The sequence below is a fragment of the Microcaecilia unicolor genome, chromosome 11 (assembly GCF_901765095.1).
Source record: "Microcaecilia unicolor chromosome 11, aMicUni1.1, whole genome shotgun sequence".
NCBI lineage: Eukaryota > Metazoa > Chordata > Amphibia > Gymnophiona > Siphonopidae > Microcaecilia > Microcaecilia unicolor.
This window is the reverse complement of record NC_044041.1, coordinates 6,579,333-6,595,965: the sequence shown is the minus strand read 5'-3', so window position 1 is coordinate 6,595,965 and position 16,633 is coordinate 6,579,333. Positions and strand designations below refer to the sequence as shown.

The 16,633-nt window shown below is 46.3% G+C and overlaps 1 protein-coding gene across 1 annotated transcript in view; it reads right to left on the bottom strand.

Annotated features, from left to right (window-relative positions):
- TESC (tescalcin) overlaps positions 1–16,633 on the bottom strand; it is a 118,433-nt gene that overhangs the window by 25,037 nt on the left and 76,763 nt on the right. Inside the window, exon 2 of the mRNA XM_030218240.1 lies at positions 11,020–11,089. Coding sequence (XP_030074100.1) covers positions 11,020–11,089 — 70 coding nt within the window. The remainder of the gene's footprint in view (positions 1–11,019; positions 11,090–16,633) is intronic.

Genomic DNA, 16,633 nt, shown 5'->3' with positions numbered 1-16,633 from the left:
ATCAAAATCTCTCTTTTGGAGGCACAAACTCTCCCTCAAATCACAGGTGAGGAACCTGGACTCACTCACGCTGATCCCCAAATCCAAGCAATCTTCAGGATCAGCCTCTGCCATTTGCTGTCTCTCACCCCAATGGAGCTGAAAATGAGCCCCGTGTCCTGCCTCAGAATGTAAATGTTTGTTCATAGCAGTTTGCAATCATATAAAAAGATAAGATCAATGTAGACAAACAGACTTTTAACACGCAAACAGTCATTTCTCTGCTGGACTGATAAGAGTCTGCGCTGAGGCCGGGGCTTTGAGTTCTCGACTTAATCTTCCACCCCCCTGTAAGGCTCACTATGAGTCCACCCACTCTACAGCTTTCTTTTTTGTAGAGCGACCTTCCTCCTCTGATCAGAACTGAAACATCCTGCCCTAAATTTAAGAAACTTCTTAAAACCCACTTTTTCCACATAGCCTTCGGCTACCAATTCCCTCAAGGGCTTAAAGGCCAGGACCTGTAACTGCCGGACCAGATACTCTGTGCCCACCTTCTCCGACTCCCTCACACTCATAAGTACATAAGTAATGCCACACTGGGAAAAGACCAAGGGTCCATCGAGCCCAGCATCCTGTCCACGACAGCGGCCAATCCAGGCCAAGGGCACCTGGCGAGCTTCCCAAACGTACAAACATTCTATACATGTTATTCCCGGAATTGTGGATTTTTCCCAAGTCCATTTAGTAGCGGTTTATGGACTTGTCCTTTAGGAAACCGTCTAACCCCTTTTTAAACTCTGCCTTGCTAACCGCCTTCACCACGTTCTCCGGCAACGAATTCCAGAGTTTAATTATGTGTTGGGTGAAGAAACATTTTCTCCTATTTGTTTTAAATGTACTACACTGTAGTTTCATCGCATGCCCCCTAGTCCTAGTATTTTTGGAAAGCGTGAACAGACGCTTCACATCCACCTGTTCCACTCCACTCATTATTTTACATACCTCTATCATGTCTCCCCTCAGCCATCTCTTCTCCAAGCTGAATAGCCGTAGCCTCCTTAGTCTTTCTTCATAGGGAAGTCGTCCCATCCCCGTTATCATTTTAGTCGCCCTTCGCTGCACCTTTTCCAATTCCACTATATCTTTCTTGAGATGCGGCAACCAGAATTGAACACAATACTCAAGGTGCGGTCGCACCATGGAGCGATACAACGGCATTATAACATCCTCACACCTGTTTTCCATACCTTTCCTAATAATACCCAACATTCTATTCGCTTTCCTAGCCGCAGCAGCACACTGAGCAGAAGGTTTCCGTGTATTATCGACGACGACGACACCCAGATCCCTTTCTTGGTCCGTAACTCCTAACGTGGAACCTTGCATGACGTAGCTATAATTCGGGTTCCTCTTTCCCAAATGCATCAACTTGCACTTGCTCACATTAAACGCCATCTGCCATTTAGCCGCCCAGTCTCCCAGTCTCGTAAGGTCCTCTTGTAATTTTTCACAATAATGACTTTGAATAACTTTGTGTCATCAGCAAATTTAATTACCTCGCTAGTTACTCCCATCTCTTAATCATTTATAAATATATTAAAAAGCAGCGGTCCCAGCACAGACCCCTGAGGAACCCCACTGACCACCCTTCTCCATTGTGAATACTGCCCATTTAACCCCACTTTCTGTTTCCTATCCTTCAACCAGTTTTTAATCCACAATAGGACATTTCCTCCTATCCCATGACCCTCCAATTTCCTCTGTAGCCTTTCATGAGGTACCTTGTCAAACGCCTTTTGAAAATCCAGGTACACAATATCAACCGGTTCCCCTTTGTCCACATGTTTGTTTACTCCTTCAAAGAATTGAAGTAAATTGGTCAGGCAAGATTTCCCCACACAAAAGCCGTGCTGCCTTGGTCTCTGTAATCCATGTCCTTGGATGTGCTCTGTAATTTTGTTTTTGATAATGGCCTCTTCCATTTTCCCCGGCACTGACGTCAGACCCACCGGTCTATAATTTCCCAAATCTCCCCTGGGCAAAGGAGAATCGCTGGACATGGAGGGGAGGCCAAAATCACGGGACATGGAGGGGAGGGGAGAATCGCAGGACATGGATGGGAGGGCAGGGCACAGGACAATCGCTGGACATCGAGGGGAGGGCAGGGCAGAGGAGAATCGCTGGACATGGAGGGGATGGGAGGTGAGGAGAGAATTGTGGGACACGGATGGGAGGGCAGAGGAGAATCACTAGACATGGAAGGGAGGCCAGAATCGCGGGACACGGAGGGGAGGGAAGAATCGCAGGACATGGATGGGAGGGCAGGGCACAGAACAATCGCTGGACATCAAGGGGAGGGCAGAGCAGAGGAGAATCGCTGGACATGGAGGGGATGGGAGGCGAAGGGAGAATCGCGGGACACGGATGGGAGGGCAGAGGAGAATCATTAGACATGGAAGGGAGGCCAGAATCGCGGGACATGGAGGGGAGGGCAGGGAAGAGGAGACATGCTGGACATGGAGGGGTGGGCAGGGGAGAGGAGAAATCGCTTAGACGAGAGCCTTCCTAGGGCCCGTTTCATTTTTGATGAAAGGGGCTTTGTTGCAGTAGTAAATAAATAAAAGACAGTTCCTGTAAGTGATAACATTGGGATGAAATGTATTATGGGTGAAAATCATTTGAAATTGAAAACAAAGGTCCCTATGAATCTAATACCAAACCCTTACCCCCCCTCCCCCCGCCTTATTTCTAGCTTTACTTTACTAAACTTCATGGCACAGCTCATCAAAAAGCCCAAGGCACGTTAAAATAATACATTTAAAACGTAAACATTAAAACCAGGAGTGTAGCCAGACTTGTTATTTTGGGTGGGCCCTTCCCACCCCCACCCCTGTCCATACATACAGTTTTTTTTGTTAAACTTTCCCTCTGCTCCTAATATCCCTAATTTTCCCTCCCCTCCCCCAGCTCAGCATCCGGTCCTCTTTCCCCTCCCCCGCCTGGCATCCGTTCCTCTCTTCCCCTTCCTCCCCGGCCAGCATCCGCTCCTCTCTTCCCTCCTCCAGCATCCGCTCCTCTCTTCTCTCCTCCAGCATCCGCTCCTCTCTTTCTTTCCCCCCTTCCCCCACTGGTATCTGCTCCTCTCTCCCTCCCCAGTCTACCGCCAAGCCATCGCCGGCAGTGATTCCAGTAAGCAGCCTGCGCCAGCCCTGCAGGCTTCCTTCTACCGCGTCCCCGTCAGTGAAGAAACAGGAAATTATGTCATTAAGGAAGGCTGCAGGGCTGGTGCAGGTTGATTATAGTAATCGCTGCCAGTGATAGCTCAAAGGTAAATGGGGGTGGGGGTGGGGAATTTAGAGAGAGATGGGCAGCTGCCATGAGGGTGAGAGAGAGAGAGAGAGAGCGAGAGGCATGAGGCACCGCCAATGAGGTGCTTCAGGGGCCAGTAGACTGGGTGGGCTTGAGGCATGAATGAGTGGGCCTGTGCCCACCCAGGCCCACCCATAAAGTATGTTTAGAAACAATGCAACATAATTAAACTCTTGGGATCCTTTCACAAAGCTGCGCTAAGAAGTGGCCTGCGCTATCCCCAGCACGGGCCTACCACATGAGCTGAAGCCACTTTTAGCGTGGCGATAAAACGGCCCCATTTTCCATTCTTCCTATTAATAGCCACGTACTAATTTCCCATTAGCATGTGGCCATTACTGAGTGAGCCCTAACCACCACTAAGGGCTCATGCGCTAACCACATGCAAATCAGTTATTATGTGGTGACAGTGGCGATCCTAGGTCGGCAGCCACTTGGGGCGGATTGCCGCTGCGCACCCTCCCCCTGAGTGCAGCGGCATCCGTCCCCCCAGGGTGCCGCACGACCACCCCCCGACGCAATGACACCCCCCTCCCCGGCACATCAAGCCCCCCCCCCCCCCCCCGGGTGCATTCCTGGCTGCTGGAGGGTGCAGAGAGCAGCCGTGCACCTGTCGGCTCCGCTAGCTCCCTGCTCCCTCTGCCCCGGAACATTAGTCCTTTGTAATTACTGCAATTCTCTGCTACAGGGTGCTTGTGTATAGGATATTCATCATCTCGAGATCGTTCAAAATTAAAAAAAATATGACCAAGCAACTCTTCTTATAGTAAATGATGGCAGATAAAGACCGGAACGGTCCATCCAGTCTGCACAACAAGATAAACTCATTTTACCGTAGAAGTCTGCCCAGCACTGTTCTTGCACTAAAAGTTCTGAAGATTCTGGAATCTTAAAGAGTTACAAGATTCCGGAATCCCAATTAGTAGCAACATTCCATGTAGAACCCCAAAGAGTAACATAGTAAATGACGGCAGATAAAGACCATACGGTCCATCCAGTCTGCCCAATAAGAGAAACTCATTTTACATGGTATGTGATACTTTATATGTAACCCTAAGTTTGATTTGTCCTTGCCTTTCTCAGGGCACAGAGCGTAGAAGTCTGTCCAGATACAAATGTAATAAATAAATAAATAATCACCACTAACCAATACTACTTCTGGAGCAAGTAAACTCTAATCTGTCACCCCTCCAAAATGCTGATTCCACACACCAAACTTTCTTTTTGTAAGGCACTTTGAATGATTATTCCAGGAAGGCAGCATTTAACTGTTGAAAAAAGAAATTAAGTACCAAGGAATGGGATGTAATCCCACTCTGGGCTTGAAGGGCGGATGTAGCCAGGTGCTTTTCGGAGCTGGCTGACAGCTGGCACTAAACCAGTTAATAGATGAAACATGTTTCCCTTGGGGTGTCTTCAGCATTGGAATAAGAAAAAAAAAACAACTGGTAGATGATTATAATTTTCGTGTTAATGACATGGTATTTCTTAATTCTCTTTTAGTAAATTAAACACATGGCAGCTGTGGTCTAGCTTGTTGTCTCTTTGGCTCTGGCCCATGGGTTTTTTGTTCTTTCGTGACGATGCCTTTCTGTCTCACCGTGCCCTCTCCCCATGAAATTCTTGTCCATATGGTGTGCGATTTTTCAACAAGACTGATGGCACGAACAAGTCAATCACTTGCCAGGCAAACGCTTAGATGTCGGCTACGGATCCCAGGCGGCAGCAGGTCAGACACCAGTGCAAAACCCAGGAAAAGAGTGAAGCAGGTCAGCGGAAGGTTTTCTCATCCCTCTTTGGCCTTGGAGAGCCAACTTTAAATGATTATTTGGCGGGAAATTTGGGGATGTCTTAAATCATCATTAGAGTATTTTACTTTCCTGAACAGAATGAAAAACTGAACATTTAAAAAAATAAAATTGTAATGAGAGATTGTCCCTCCAAATGCAGGCCAGTTGATCATGCTAGTTGGGGAACTACATTGACAGTAGGGAATTCATATATTTGATGTTACATTTTATCTGATGAACCCTGATAAAATGTCTGTGATGCTAAAAATCAAATCAAACCAAATCTGTATTTATTAGATCAACAACAGAAAGAACATTGATTCTAGAACTCTGTCATCCCTCTCTTTCCCTGTACATTATTCAATGTACAGCCCCAAAGAACAGCAAGATTCTGGAATCCCAGCCTAGTGGTTAGTGCGGTGGGGAACTGGGTTCGATTCCCACTGCAGCTCCTTGTGACTCTGGGCAAGTCACTTAACTCTCCATTGCCCCTGGTACAAATAAGTCCTGTATATATTATATAGACCGATTTGAATGTAGTTGGAAAAACCACAGAAAGGCAGTATATCAAGTCCCATTAACAAGATTCCAGGCACAATCTCAAAGAGTAGCAACATTCCATGTAGAACCCCAAAGAATAGCAAGATCCCGGAATCCCGAGGAGTAGCCTAGTGGTTAGTGCAGTGGACTGGGGAACTGGGTTCAATTTCCACTGTAGCTCCATGTGACTCTGGGCAAGCCATTTAACCCTCTGTTGCCCAAGGTATAAATATGTACCTGTATATACAGTGGTGGAAATAAGTATTTGATCCCTTGCTGATTTGTAAGTTTGCCCACTGACAAAGACATGAGCAGCCCATAATTGAAGGGTAGGTTATTGGTAACAGTGAGAGATAGCACATCACAAATTAAATCCGGAAAATCACATTGTGGAAAGTATATGAATTTATTTGCATTCTGCAGAGGGAAATAAGTATTTAATCCCCCACCAACCAGTAAGAGATCTGGCCCCTACAGACCAGGTAGATGCTCCAAATCAACTCGTTACCTGCATGACAGACAGCTGTCGGCAATGGTCACCTGTATGAAAGACACCTGTCCACAGACTCAGTGAATCAGTCAGACTCTAACCTCTACAAAATGGCCAAGAGCAAGGAGCTGTCTAAGGATGTCAGGGACAAGATCATACACCTGCACAAGGCTGGAATGGGCTACAAAACCATCAGTAAGACGCTGGGCGAGAAGGAGACACTGTACTATGTAAACCACTTTGAATGTGTAGTTGCAAAAAACAGAGAAAGGCAGTACATCAAGTCCCATTAACAAGATTCCAGGCACAATCTCAGAGTAGCAACATTCCATGTAGAACCCCAAAGAACAGCAAGATTCCAGAATCCCAAGGAGTGGAAGAGTAGCCTAGTGGTTAGTGCAGCAGAGTTTGATCCTGGGGAACTGGGTTCAATTCCCACTGCAGCTCCTTGTGACTCTGGGCAAGTCACTTAACTCTCCATTGCCCCTGGTACAAATAAGTCCTGTATATACTATATAGACTGATTTGAATGTAGTTGGAAAAACCACAGAAAGGCAGTACATCAAGTCCCATTAACAAGATTCCAGGCACAATCTCAAAGAGTAGCAACATTCCATGTAGAACCCCAAAGAATAGCAAGATTCTGGAATCCCAAGGAGTGGAGGAGTAGCCTAGTGGTTAGTGCAGTGGACCTGGGAACTGGGTTCAATTTCCACTGTAGCTCCATGTGACTATGGGCAAGCCACTTAACCCTCTGTTGCCCAAGGTATAAATATGTACCTGTATATACTATGTAAACCACTTTGAATGTAGTTGCAAAAAACAGAGAAAGGCAGTACATCAAGTCCCATTGACAAGATTCCAGGCACAATCTCAAAGAGTAGCAACATTCCATGTAGAACCCCAAAGAATAGCAAGATTCTAGAATCCCGAGGAGTAGCCTAGTGGTTAGTGTAGGGGACCTTGATCCTGTGGAACTGGGTTTGATTCCCACTGCAGCTCCTTGTGACTCTGGGCAACTCACTTAACCCTCCATGTAAACCACTTTGAGTGTAGTTACAAAAACCACAGAAAGGCAGTATATCAAGTCCCATTAACAAGATTCCAGGCACAATCTCAAAGAGTAGCAACATTCCATGTAGAACCCCAAAGAATAGCAAGATTCCAGAATCCCAAGGAGTGGAAGAGTAGCCTAGTGGTTAGTGCAGCAGAGTTTGATCCTGGGGAACTGGGTTCAATTCCCACTGTAGCTCCATGTGACTCTGGGCAAGCCACTTAACCCTCTGTTGCCCAAGGTATATATAGGTACCTGTATATACTACGTAAACCACTTTGAATGTAGTTGGAAAAACCTCAGAAAGGCAGTATATCAAGTCCCATTAACAAGATTCCAGGCACAATCTCAAAGAGTAGCAACATTCCATGTAGAACCCCAAAGAACAGCAAGATTCCAGAATCCCAAGGAGTGGAAGAGTAGCCTAGTGGTTAGTGCAGCAGAGATTGATCCTGGGGAACTGGGTTCAATTCCCACTGCAGCTCCTTGTGACTCTGGGCAGGTCACTTAACCCTCCATTGCCCCAGGTACAAATAAGTCTTGTATATACTATATAGACCGATTTGAATGTAGTTGGAAAAACCACAGAAAGGCGGTGTATCAAATCTCATTCCCCCCATTATCTGTTACTATGAGGTCTGGAAATCAGGGCCTTTTAGATATTCTGTTGCATCAACATGTCTGAATATGTGAGATCCTGGATTGTGTTTTTTCAGTAACTGTTGGCAAAATTACGATTGTTGCTTAATAACTTTTCAATCGAAGAGCCTTCTTCTTCCAACAGGTAAGAGCTACAGTGCTTGTCATGAGTTTGAATTTTGATTTTATTTGTTCTTTTACATTTTCAGATTCATTTTGGGGCTCTTTTGCTGAGCTGTGCTAGTAAATGAGCTTAGCACATCCTTACACAGGTTTTTCCCCTGCGCTTAAGTTGATTTCTAACATGGCCATCAGAAAGGGCTTTTTTTTCGATTTGTTTTATTTGTGGCCACTATTAGCACTTGGCCATTTCAAAAAAAAATGAACACAGATGCGGTTACCGTCTCCTATTTAGGAGGCGCTGCAGGCTCTCGCGTTATGGATGCACTAACCATTCCGCGCAGAAGTAATGTCGGCATGCCAGCAGGTTAGCGCATCAACACCCATTCTGTGCCCCTAACATGCCCCTTCACCCAAAAACAATACTGCCTGCTTAGAGGCACAGATAGCAAGACAAATGCAGAACACTCTAGATCGTCCTGCGTTAGGCCATTGCTTCTGCATTATTATTATTATTTGTTACATTTGTACCCCACATTTTCCCACCTATTTGCAGGCTCAATGTGGCTTACATAGTACTGTGAGGCGTTAGTCGCCTTCAATGAAAAACAAATACAAAGTGATGTTATTATCAAAGAGGTTCATGTGTTACAGATACGTTAGGCGAATCGTAGAGAAGAATAGTTATATACTGTTCGTTACGGGCTTAGGTTTCGTTGTGTTGCTGGATTCAGGCATTTAAGTTGGGTCAGTAGGGTATGCCTTTTTGAACAAGACGGTCTTCAGTGATTTCCGGAAGCTAAGGTGGCCATGGATTGTTTCCCCACTTTTGGGAGGCCATTCCATAGTTGTGCGCTTATGTAGGAGAAGCCGGATGCGTAAGTTGTTTTGTATTTCAAGCCTTTGCAATTTGGGTAGTGTAGATTTAGATATGATCTAGCAAAACCGACTCTGTTTCTTGTTGGTAGATCTATGAGGTCTATCATGTATCCTAGGACTACACCATATATGATTTTGTGGACCAGAGTGCATATTTTGAAGCTGATCCGCTCCTTGATTGGGAGCCAGTGCAGTTTTTCTCAAAGAGGTTTGGCACTGTCGAAGCGTGTCTTGCTGAATATCAATCTGGCTGCTGTATTTTGGGTGGTCTGGATTTTTTTTGTTAGTTGTTCCATGCATCCTGCATAGATTCCAATGCAGTAGTCTGCATGACTTAGGACCATTGACTGTATTAGGTATCGAAAGGTTTCCCTTGGGAAGAAGGGTTTTAGTCATTTAAGCTTCCACATTGCATGGAACATTTTCTTTATTACAGAGTTGACTTGGCTCTGGAGAGTTAGGTTGCGGTCGAGTGTGACACCGAGTATTTTCAAACTGTTTGATGCACGGAGGGTGTGACCTGGGGTAGTTAATGTCGTGGGTTTATATTTGTTATGTTGAGAGGTAAGGATGAGGCAGTGTAGTGTGTTTTTTCAGTGTTCAGTTTCAGTTGGAATGAATTTGCCCAGGAGTCCATGATGTTCAGGCCATCGTTGATTTTATTGGCTATTTCTTTCATGTCACGTCTGAAGGGGATGTAGATAGTAGCATTATGGAGTCCATCTTGAGATCTGGATAAATGATGTAATTAATGTAACAAGTGTCTTGTATGTATGTTTTCCATTCCATTCCACTGCCCCCCTCACTCAAGATGCAGCAGCCGCCACCTACCCCTCACTCGCTCAGACCACCACCGCTCCCACCCCCTACCTTCTTACATCAGTGCGTCTGATTCTCTCAAATCTCCAAGGGGGGGGGGGCGGCTGGCGCCAAGGTCGGTCTGTCTCCTGCTCCTGTGTGCTGGCACCAGATTATTGCATTAACGCAATCACCCAGGTCCTGACAGGAGCAGGAAAGACAAGCAAGCCAAACCACCACAAGGGTGGAGGTACACAAATTCCTACGAAAAGTAGAATCTGAGGAAAGGGGGAGTAGGAGGAGTAGGCTCTTGAACAACACCAGTAGGCGACGTAGATAGGAACAATCTCTTTATTTAAATATACACTCGACTCAACACAGCCGTGTTTCGGCGCTACAGACGCCTTCTTCAGGAGTCTTGTGATATATAGATATACGAATATTAAGCTCAAAGAGAATGAAAGCAAGGCTTCTACTACAATTGTAATCCACTGCCGATGCAGGAAAAAAGCTCAGCGTATTCAATTGCAAACCCCGTTCCCGTGCAGCTCTCTACTTGGGTGCCTGCCCCCCCCTTTGGGCTTGGGTCCCCTCCAGAACTGCAAGGATGCCGAGGCCCTACCAGCCAAACAAATACAGTGCCTCCGCTCCCCTCCTTCTCGGCTGCTTCCTTCCTGCAGACGGAGAAGGGGAGGGACAAAGAGAAGACAGACCTGTCCTGGAAGCAGGCAGGAAAAAGCTTCCCTTGGAGGCCGGGCCTGAGGAATTTTGCCCCCCCCTGCCCTCCCCTCTCAGCAGCCCTAGGGGGAATCAGATTTCAGAAGTGGTTTCTCGCTGTCTTTCTGCTTCTACTGATAGTGGGTTCCACCTCCCTCTCTTGGTTGAGTGTAGGGGAGGGGGGAAATGTTCCTAACCTGCTGAGTCACTAGTGATGGGGGCAAGAATTGATGTCAAAATGGGAAAAGCATTTTAGCACATCCAGGCCACACACAAAAAAAAATCAATTTGGCTCCCTTCCTCAGACTGTAAGTTCTCAGGGGCAGGAACTCATTGCATCCAGGTGTGACTTGTTGTCAAGCATCCTGGTTTAGGATGCTCGTAAATAATGGCAGTAGCATAGCCAGACCTGACATTTTGGGTGGGCACTAACCTTCTACCTTCCTTCCCTCCCTCCCTCCCAGACAGGGTGGGCCTGAGCCAAAAATAGGTGGACCCATGCCCATCCAGGCCCACCTGTAGCTACACCCTTGAATAAGGTGATGGAGAGCATTGAGCAGAAGAAGGAGAAAAGAGTGGAATGGGAGAGCACTTCACCAACACCTCTGAGATCCAGCGTGTGTCCACAGAAAAGCACCTACCGGATGGTTGCCTGACCTCCACTCAGCTGCTTGAATCTTCGATGCAGGTGTTCGATCTGCTCTGAAGTGACTGTGAAAAGAGGAGAGAGAGACAGTGAATGGTGGCTTGCCCATAAATTAAGAACCACAGCTAACAGTAACATCAGAGAACGAATCTGGGTGACAAAGGGAAACATTCCTCTGAGGACTGAGAGCTGCTCCTAACCCAGGAAAACACATTTGAGTGGTCATGAGCCATGAATTTCTCCTGTAAGCACCAAAATGGACCTTTCAGAAAGAAGCCTGCACATGTGAAATGTGCACCAGGCCAACTGCTAGCATGAGCCGCATCTGTAGGAGGTCTGCTGACAGGACAAATTTGCTGCCACGTACTGTGTGGCCACAGTATATTCAACATAAGTACATAAGTATTGCCATACTGGGAAAGACCAAAGGTCCATCAAGCCCAGCATCCTGTTTCCAACAGTGGCTAATCTAGGTCACAAATACTCGGCAAGATCCCCAAAAAAGTACAAAACATTTTATGCTGCTTATCCCAGAAATAGTGGATTTTCCCCAAGTCCAATTTAATAATGGTCTATGGACTTTTCCTTTAGGAAGCCATCCAAACCTTTTAAAACTCTGCTAAGCTAACCGCCTTTACCACATTTTCTGGCAATTCCAGTGTTGAATTACACATTGAGTGAAGAAAAACTTTCTCCACTCAACGTGTAATTCAACTCTGGAATTTGTTGCCAGAAAATGTGGTAAAGGCGGTTAGCTTAGCAGAGTTTAAAAAAGGTTTGGACGGCTTCCTAAAGGAAAAGTCCAGTTTATTTATTTATCTGTTAACTTTCTGACAATTAACTTTCTATTCTGCTATTATAGCGATAAGGGAATGGAAAACACACCATATAGCGGTATTTACATAACAAACCCTAAATAATTCTACTGAATTACTGCAGGTCCCACTGCTAGGTCATGGCAAGACCATGGGGCTCACAAGCTGCCCCAAGGGCTTCTCTTCCGCCTTTGTTCATTTCATTACCACAGCTGAGCTAATCAGTATCATCACCCTAAGGGGCACAGAAAAAGACGAGGACCCACAGTTCCTCCTTTGCCAATTAGAAAAAGGAATCCAACACTCTTTTTCTCACAAGTTACAATTTTTTTAAAAATCATTCGATATTTTTAAGCCCCCCCCCCCCCGGCATCCCTCAACTTGCCTGCTAGAGATCGCTAGGCAGTGGCAGTGATTCATATTTGCTCTCCGCTGCCAGTCCCAGAGTCTCCTCTCTAACGCATCCTACCACTCAGCAAACAGGAAGTTATATCAGACCAGGGGCATAGCCAGACCTGACATTTGGGGGGGGGGCAGAGTTAACATGGGGGGCACTAGGCATATAAGTGTGAGTAGTGCTTGGTATACTCCTAAATAATGTCATAGAGTGCACTTGACAACGGATTTCTAAGTAAACAGTCTGTCCTGAAGCAATATAAACTACAGGCTCACTTATGGAAATCTTGGAAATACTGACATTTTTGTACTCTCCAGTCACCCAGCTCTGAGATACTTCTATCTGTTCAACTATTTCTCACCTCTGCAATAAAGCTGCCTCTCTTCAGATTTCTACCTCCAACCACTGATACAGCTCTCAGAATTACGGAGTCTCTGTGCCCTGGGGCAACACTTCTGAACATCTGACTGTGAGTAAATTATCTGTGTTTATTCAATAAAGGAAACTTCAGAAAATATAGAGACTTCAGGTGTGTGCTGGTGTGCCAAGGTTATACTTCAAGATATTGAGACTTTACAGTTAAACAAGTCTTAAGAGGCTTGACACAAAACCTGACTGCAAAACTCATCTTCGGAAAAACACAATTTGAAAGAGCAAAACCCCTTCGCGAAAAACTACACTGGCTCCCAATCAAAGAATGTATTGCCTTCAAAATCTGTACTATGATTCACAAAATTATATACGGTGAAGCACCGGATTACATGTCAGACTTAATCGACCTACCAGCCAGAAACTCATCCGTATCAACACGAACGTACCTAAATCTCCACTACCCAAGCTGCAAAGGACTCAAATACAAATCAACTTACGCATCCAGTTTTTCCTGCATCAGCACACAACTGTGGAACACACCAGGGGCATATCTGCGTGGGGCCACAGGGGCCTGGGCCCCCGCAGATTTCGCCCTGGACCCCCCTACTGCCGCCGTGGGTACCTTTGCTGGTGGGGGACCCCAACCCCCACCAGCCGAGGTCCGCTTCCTCCTGCCGCTGCGAGGTTTTTTAAGTTCTTCATCGGGATTCGTCCTCCGTCACTCTGTGCTGCTGTTCAAAGAAGCTGCTAGCTGAATGCAGTTTCGGACTGAGTCTGACGTCGCTGCTGCACGTTGTACGTGCAGGACGTCAGACTCATGTACAACGTGCAGCAGCGACGTCAGACTCAGTCCGAAACTGCATTCAGCTAGCAGCTTCTTTGACAGCAGCACAGAGTGACGGAGGACGAATCCCGATGAAGAACTTAAAAAACCTCGCAGCGGCAGGAGGAAGCGGACCTCGGCTGGTGGGGGTTGGGGTCCCCCACCAGCAAAGGTACCCACAGCGGCAGGGGGGGGTTGGAAATGGCGGCGGCAGCTGGGGGGGGGGCTATAATGTGCCCCCTCACTCTGGCTTCGGCCCCCGCTACCGCCAACTTTCAGATACGCCCCTGGAACACACTACTAAAAGACTTGAAAACCATATACGACCAACTACACTTTAGAAAGACACTCAAGACGCATCTGTTTAAAAAGGCATACCCTACAGATCCAACATAAATGACTGATCTGTGCGACACAACAGCACTAAAGTTCGTAATGGCTATCACCGAACTCTCCCGTTGAACAATTCCTCTAAGTGATTCTACCACATGAACTTTACCCTATTACGACTTCACCTTGTATTTGTATACACCGGAGTCTGCGACTGCTCTCCAGCACTATGTAAGCCACATTGAACCTACAAAGAGGTGGGAAAACGTGGTGTACAAATTTAACAAATAATAATAATAATTATCCCATAACTTAAACTTTACCATTATAGTAGACTTGAGTCTGGTCAACCTCTCAACACACATCACAGGATCCTGGAAAATAATTACTGCATTGGTACATATCCCTCAACTTTACTTTATGAGAAATATAAAATGCCTTATTAAGCTGTATTAATAAAATAAGGAGCTCATTTTCAAAAGAAAAAACATCTAAAAAGTGGCACAAAGCAGAATTTGGACATTCTTCTCATAAAAACGTCCAAATAGTATTTTTGAAACCTAGTTTTCAGACATTTCTCTATGCAGTGCATCCAAATCTCAAGGGGGCATGTTGGGGGCGGGATTTGGGCATTCCTAAGACTTAGACATTTTTCAGCCATAATGGAACAAAACTAAACTAAAACTAAGACGTTTTGAGCTAGACCTGTTTTTATAACAAAGGCAGAAAAAGGTGCCCCCCCCCCCCCCCCCGAGGTCATCGTCGCCCCCCCTCCGTCCACCACCGGGCCGGGCCCCCCTGAATTCAAATCATAGCACCTCACCTAGACCTCGCTCCGTGTGAAAGAAGCGCAGCAGCGGCAGTCTGCAGATCGCCTCCCTTCGGGCCTTCCCTCCCTGTGTCCCGCCCTCGTGCAAGTTACATCAGATGAGGCAGGACACAGGGAGGGAAGGCAATCTGCAGACTGCTGCTGCTGTGCTTCTTTCACAGGGAGTGAGATCAAGGTGAGGCGCTATGATTTGAATTCAGGGGGGCCCGGCCCGGTGGTGGACGGAGGGGGGCAGGTGGAGGGGACTGCGGCCCAGGGCCCCCCTTGGAGGCCCAGGCCCAGAGAATTTTGTCCCCCCCTGCCCCCCCCCCCCTCTTGGCGGCCCTGCTCCTGATGGGACCCAGGTGATCGTGTCCCGACAGGAGCAGGAGAGGGAAAACTCAGGCGCCGGCCCCCCTTGCACTGCCTGCCAAGCAGTTGCTAGGCCTTCAGGTTGCACACACTCAGTTTTCAGACTGAGAATGTGCGACCTGAGGAAAGCAAACGTAGGGAGCAGGCAATGCTGGGCAGAGGAAGGAGCCGTGCTGCCTGCAGCTGGCATGGCCAGCCAAGGTACTTTGGGTGGGGGGGGGGGGGAGCAGCTGCGATGACGATTTGGAGGAGGGGCAGCGGCGATGATGATTCTGCCCCAGGCCCGGCTCAGTCTCTCGGCGGCCCTAGGGAGATATGCGGAACTTGACGGCAGAGGAGAGCGAGAGTAATGGTGGACAACAAGTGGCAAGAAGGGAGAGATGTTTGAATTGCGGGGAGGGAGGGAGAGAGAGATATTGGAAAACAGGAGAGAGAGACAGAAATCTTGGAGTTGGAAAGTGGAGAGGAGGGAGTGATAGATGCTGAGCATTGGGAGGGAGCATGCTATGATTAATCATGATTAATTGAGCGATTAACGTTTTTAAATCCCACAATTAATTTTGAGAAAAAATTTTAATCGTTGTCCACAGAGGGTAGGGTTAAGTGGTCATTTCTGTCAATGGAGGAGGGTGAACAGTGGAGTGCCGCAGGGATCTGTACTGGGACCAATGCTATTTAACATATTTATAAATGATATGGAAATCGGAACACGAGTGAGGTGATCAAATTTGCAGATCATACAAAACTATCCAAGATTGTTAAAACATGTGTGGACTGTGAAATATTGCAGGAAGATCTTAGGAAATTGGAAGACTGGGAGTCCAAATGGCAGATGAAATTTGATGTGGACAAATTGCGGCCAAAAAAGCAAACAGGATGCTAGGAATTATTGTGAAAGTGATAGTGAATAAGACTGAAAATACTATAATGCCTTTGTATCGCTCCATGGTGCATCTGCATCTTGAGTACTGCGTTCAGTTCTGGTCGCCATATCTCAAACAAGATATAGCGGAATTAGTTCAAAGAAGAGCGACCAAAATGATAAAGGGGATGGAACTCTCATGTGAGGAAAGGCTAAGGAGGTTAGGGCTCTTTAGCTTGGAAAAGAAACGAATGAGGGGAGATATGATTGAGGTCTACAAAACCTGAGTGGTGTAGAATGAGTAGAAGTCAATCAATTTTTTACTCATTCCAAAAGTACAAAGACTAGGGGACACAATGAAGTTACATGGAAACATTTTAAAAGAAATAGGAGGAAATATTTTTTCACTGAACGAATAGTTAAGCTCTGGAACTCTTAGCTGAAGGATGTGGTAACAGTGGTTAATGTATCTGGGTTAAAAAAAGTTTTGGAAAAATTCCTGAAGGAAAAGTCCATAGTCTGCTATTGAGACAGACATGGGAAGCAACTGCTTGCCCTGGGATTTGTAGTATGGAATGTTGCTGCTCTTTGAGATTCTGCATGGAATCTTGTCACTCTTTAGGATTCCAGAACCTTGCTATTCTTTGGGGTTCTACATGGAATGTTGCTACTCTTTGAGATTCTGCATGGAATCTTGTCACTCTTTAGGATTCCAGAACCTTGCTATTCTTTGGGGTTCTACATGGAATATTGCTACTCTTTGAGATTCTGAATGGAATCTTGTCACTCTTTAGGATTCCAGAATCTTACTATTCTTTGGGGTTCCACAT